At 34.9% G+C, this 5,934-nt stretch overlaps 1 protein-coding gene across 1 annotated transcript in view; it reads left to right on the forward strand.

Annotated features, from left to right (window-relative positions):
* PUM1 (pumilio RNA binding family member 1) overlaps positions 1-5,934 on the forward strand; it is a 122,037-nt gene that overhangs the window by 95,615 nt on the left and 20,488 nt on the right. The window contains exons 18-20 of the mRNA XM_025041390.1: positions 731-868; positions 3,312-3,437; positions 4,559-4,680. Coding sequence (XP_024897158.1) covers positions 731-868; positions 3,312-3,437; positions 4,559-4,680 — 386 coding nt within the window. The remainder of the gene's footprint in view (positions 1-730; positions 869-3,311; positions 3,438-4,558; positions 4,681-5,934) is intronic.

A 5,934-nucleotide genomic window follows, 5' to 3' on the forward strand; every position in this document is an offset into this window, starting at 1 on the left:
GGCCTGGTGGCAAGATAATTTTGGAGTCACAGACCTGGGCTAGAATTTAAATACATTACCCTTTTCAGACTCAGTTTCTTCATATATATCGATAGAGGGTATTTACATAATAGTACATAATTGATAGGTAGTTTACTGACACACACTGTTTTGTCTTACACAGGAGTCATGTTGCTTGGGTTTGACTCTTGGCAGTCTAGGTTTGTAATTTTAACAAGTCATTAATTTGTGCCTTGGTTTCCTCTTTAAAAATGTCCAATGCATAGTATTATTATGAGGATTCATTGAGTCAAATCATGCTAAGCACTTAGACGTATGCCTAGTCAACAGTAACTTCTAGATTAACTCATTATTAATAATATGTACCTTACAGGGTTGTTGTAATAAAAACACGATGACTTATATGTGAAGTTTTCTAATATAGTGTCCGTGATATGGGCTCTTTTCTATTTGGTAGATGGCTATATTTTTAAAACCTCCAGAGGTCTTTTGTAAGTTAGAATACTTTTTTTTTTTCCCCAGACTGATTACTGTTACAGGAAGTTTGCTAACATGGCGGGGAAACTCTAGTCACTATTGCCAGGTTGTCATAGTACCACAGCCAAGTTGTCCCACTTTCATTATCATGGATTCCCTGCCCAGTGCCTTTTGTTTGGTAAGGAGACCATTGATTGTTCAGGTGTTTGCTCGCTGTGATTCTGGTGGTGCTTTCTTTCCTTGTCTCCAATAGAATGAGATGGTTCGGGAACTAGACGGCCACGTCCTGAAGTGTGTGAAGGATCAGAATGGCAATCACGTGGTTCAGAAATGCATTGAATGTGTGCAGCCTCAGTCTTTGCAGTTTATCATCGATGCATTTAAGGGGCAGGTAAGTGACTTAGGAAAGAAATAAGGGAAATAGTTTGTTAGGTGTTTCTATTGCAAGCAGAGAAGAGGGTAGAATTTGTGGAGTGTTCTCAAGTGTTTAATTTATCTTAGACTACAGTAAATAGCAGTCATGTTTAGTGGTGTCAGGTACCTAGCTCTGTGTACCCAACTGTCTTCCCTTAACTGTCGGTGGACCTTCTCTCCATCATTAATGCTACTTGTGTTGTGATAAGATAGTCATCAGAGTTAAGATTAAATCTCATAGTTGAATAAATTTTTTTCCCTTTGGTCAAGTAATATTTATCTTTTTAAAAGTTTTTTTTATTATCATATTTTAAAAATCATTTATAGAACTAATTTTGCAGGTCTTGTGTAAATATTGTTTAAAATAACAGGGGCTTTTTGCTTAATTTTGGGGTGGGACAGAGTGGTGATCAGGTTGGTTTGAACTCTATTAAGTGACCACATAACCAGAGATGGATTCTAATTTCTCCTGTATGTCATAATAGCCTGGTATGCTCTTATCTTCCAAGCAGAGTTATTTTCTTATACCACGATATTTCCAGAATTGTCCTTTAATTGGCTGTTGTCATTAATTTCCTTTGCCAAAAAAACAATGTCTCATATTTCTCCTAAAATAGATAAGCGAGTAAGACATATCTTCTTGGGTGTACAGAATAATAATAATAATTATTTTTTTTTTTTCAGAAAAGGGAAAAAAGAATGGGAAATAACAAGTAGATTTTCAGGTGTGGTTGTCTGTACTGCTAAGCCTAGATCAAAATGAGATTTTAGAGTCGTTCAGGTTTTGGGGTTTGCTCAATTATGTCAGGGGAACATTGATTATAGACATTAACCCAGGGGATTATTGGGACTTTCTGAGTTCATAAAGAAAGTAGATTTGTTTACTTTAAAATTAAGATCTTACATTTATTGAAATATATAACAAAGGTAAAAGGATTAAGCAACCAAATGAGTGAGAATATTTTCAAGATGAAACTACCAAAGAATAACTAGAATATATAAAGAACTCCTGTAACCAAAGTGAACAATATAAATTAATGCAAAAGTGGGTCAAAAGCACAAATAGAAGAAACACAAATTGCCAGTAGACATATAAATAAATAATTCCATTAGTAATCAGGAAAATACAACGTAAGGCCACAAATGATAGACCATTTTCTCCATATTGGCAGAAATGTGAGATCTGGACTACTGCTGGTGGGAATAGTTATTAGCACGACTGTTTGGGAAAATAATTTAGTATCAACTTCCAAAGCTCAACATTTATATTTTCTGTGACCTGGCACTTCTGGCCTAGGAGTGTACTGGTGAAACATCTGTACATGCCCACCATGAGATATATTTAGACATGTTCAAAGCAGCATTATTCTCCTAGTAGGAAAAGACTAAATGTCCATTAGCGGAGGATTGGACAAATTTTTTTAAATAAAAACCTTGTATACTTGCCCAACATTATATTGTACAGTTATACAGAGTAAAGTACAGAAGCCCACAGTATTATAAGTAAATGTTTGAAACATATATTGAGTGAAATTATAAGTAAATGTTTGAAAGATATATTGAGTGAAATTGTAAGTAAATTTTGAAACAATATTGAGTGAAATAAGTCAAATTGTTTCATACTGTTTAGCATTTTAATTGAGCAGAACCATACAGTATCCTATTTTAAGTATAGTTACACACGTGAAGTTACATATATAAAGCACTAGTGCAGTGATTGACACTTGGTAAACATCTAATAAGTGTTACCTGTTATTGTTCTTACCATTATTGTCATGGTTCTTGACAACAGATCTGAGGAGCTAGTTGGTCCAGGTCATTCAGCTGGGAAGGGCAGAACTGAATTTGGTTGGGCTGGGCCTGAAGCCTGCGCACTTATTTTTCTCCATACTCAACAAAAGAGGAAGCTTTTCCTTGCTTATTATTTGAAAACATCCCAGTTCAGTTCAGAAAATTGCTTTGTGGTTATGTGAAAGCACTCAGGACTTGAATCTAGCCCTTTTTCTGTTTTTAACCCTGTCCTTTGACGTGATGGACTTTGACTAATTCTGTGCCTTTCTACGCTTCTTGGAAAACTTTTCATCTGAATTTTTGCACATCTATGAATTCCTAGAATAGTTAGGAAATGGGTTTACACACATGCACACCTTATTTGTAGAGAGAATTAAATGCCTTATTTATAATTTGGGCTTTTGAGTCCAACTAGGAAATAATATCCTGGCTCTGTCATTTACTGTTTGTATGACAGTTGGCACATTATGTAATTAAACTTCAATGTTCTCATTTGTATGCGGAGAGTAACCATGACTCTCTCAGAGTCATTTTGAAGATTAATGGGATAATGTCTGTAAACAATACAGAAGCATTAAAAAATGGCAATTATCGTTTTTGGCTTTCTTACTTGTGTTTGTCTGCCCTAGGTATTTGCTTTGTCCACACATCCTTATGGCTGCCGAGTGATTCAGAGGATCCTGGAGCACTGTCTCCCCGACCAGACACTCCCTATTTTAGAGGAGCTTCACCAGCACACAGAGCAACTTGTACAGGTAGTGGAGTTGCCAGTAGAGTAACTGCAAACACCTGTGGGCTCGTGCAAGCCCAGAGCTTGTGTGTTTTCTCAGCACAGGTATCCGCTCCAGAAGAGGTTAATGTTAATGTGTTTTAAAATGCCCACTGAAGCTTTGGGGCAAGTTTTCATTTACACCAGCCTGGTTCGTGTATTATGAATATGAGTGATGCATAGAGCCCTGTAGACTAGCTAGCTGTTTTACCTGAGGCAGGCCATTTAATCTAAGTCTCAGTTTCATCATTGCAAATGAACTAAGTGGTTTAGTTAATTTTTTCCTTCGAGCTACCACTAAAAATTTCTCCCACATCATACTAATCATTTGAATACTTCTGCATGTAGTGTGTTACACTAAAAAAAAAAATTTTTTTTTTTTTGGTTCGTGTTTTTCTTGGTGGGAGGTATATTATAAATATATTAAATATTCATTGCGGAAGAATTTGAAAGTACAAAAAGTAGCCACAAAACAAAAGAAGTTATCTATAATCCTACCATCCAGATGCAAACACATTTGGCATTGGCACTTTTTACTTGTACGTTCTTACGGTTTTACATCTTACAAATAAATATTTTGCCTCTAGAATTTATACTTACATTTATTCTCTCAAAGTGTATTTCACTTTAGATAAATGAGTGTATCCATTATATGTGTGTGATGTTATTTAATTAGGTGTTGTCTGTTTTGCTGTATATAAACTTTATTTCTAGTTTTTCTTTGTTGTAGATATAGTGGACCATTTATACATTTCCATTTGAGAGAAAAGTATCTTTTTATTTCCACCTACTTTCCTTCCCCCTATCTTTTTTAAATGAGAAGAGGCCTACGTGTTTGTATATAGTATTTTTTGAAGTACCCAGCTAGAACCTTTGAGCATAAATATATAGAAATATTTCATTGTTTAGTAGTAATGTGTTCCTGTTTTGTAATGATAGGCAGTGACAGTTTTCCCCTATTTTAAAAATTCTTGTATGTTCATTAGTATTCATGTTAGGCATCATAGTGCTTCAGGAAGATGGGTGTTGATGAGATTTAAGGATTTTAGGTAACCCACTGAACTCATTTTTATATGCATTTTATTTCTTGTGTTGTTTCTCAAACAGGATCAATATGGAAATTATGTAATCCAACATGTATTAGAGCATGGTCGTCCTGAGGATAAAAGTAAAATTGTAGCAGAAATCCGAGGCAATGTACTTGTATTGAGTCAGCACAAATTTGCAAGGTATGTACTTTGAATTACACAGATTGTTCTACAGAAGAGACATTTAAATAGTATTTCAGGTCTAGAGAGAAAGAATGAATTTTCATTCTTTTCTTTTTTAAAAGAAATGTTTATTTTTCTTAAGATATACATAGTTTAAAAAGTCAGGTAGTTCTACTACAAAGTATAAAACATAAGTCCCTTAGTGGGCTCCTCATTCCCCTAGAGTCAGCCCCTTTTAAATCTGGGGTATTTGTTTCTAAAGAACTATAAGTTTTGTACTTTGGTAAACTGAACATTTCATTTATTTGTTTGGAATTGTAAGATTTTTTTACTCAGTTTCTTCTTGGGCTCCTGAATTAAGAGGCACTGTGCCATATCTGTATATAGGTCTTCATATTCTTAGAATCTCTTTCAGTCTTCATATTGTGCTAGCTCCAGAATAAGATGCACTTGTTATTCCCAGGTTGTGAAAGATATTTTAGGTAACTTTAATAGCAGAGGTTTGAGAAGAAAGCGATGATCTCCAATGGGTTAGTGGTATGATCTTCTACGCAGAGTCTGTATATCATACTGTATACATAACATGGTATTTTATATTTTTGGAATATTTTTCTTCTCTGGTTTTTAGGATAAATTGCAAAGCATATGTGACACATATAATCTTGGTGGTTTTAAATCATTCATTTTCAATTTGTGAAATCTTATAACATTATAGCTTGGAAAGTAGAAAGAAAAAAAAGAAATAAAATCATCCATAGATCCAGTATTTTAACAGCCTTATCATATCAGGGGTCAGCTCATTGGTTTTTTTGTTTGTTTGTTTGTTTTTGTTTTTGTTTTGTTTTTTGGTTTTCGACATTTACCAGGACCATGGAAATACTAGAATATCTCCAGTATTCTTAGGAGGCAGAGTTTGGGGCAACCATGGCAACGGAAGTGACAATAACAGGGAAGAAATCCTGGAAAGGAAGAGAACCAGAGAGGGGGAGGCCTGTGTTTAAATTTCCCAAATGTCTGGTTGACTCTTCAATCACATTTGCATGAGACAAACTCAGGGCAGCCCAACTAAGGCTAAGAATTGAACCGAGATTTCACCTGCTGCCTACAGCATGGGAGAAGTTTTGCAGTTTGAGTTCAGCCTAGTTAATTACAGTAAATTAAGGGATTGGGGAAGTAATACTCTTTAGAGGAACATAACAGAACTCAGTTTTTGCAGTGTATCATTTACTATGTCTAGATAACAGGAAAATATGACCTGTACTCAGGAAAAAA

Source organism: Pteropus alecto, unplaced genomic scaffold (genome assembly GCF_000325575.1).
Source record: "Pteropus alecto unplaced genomic scaffold, ASM32557v1 scaffold39, whole genome shotgun sequence".
Lineage (NCBI taxonomy): Eukaryota > Metazoa > Chordata > Mammalia > Chiroptera > Pteropodidae > Pteropus > Pteropus alecto.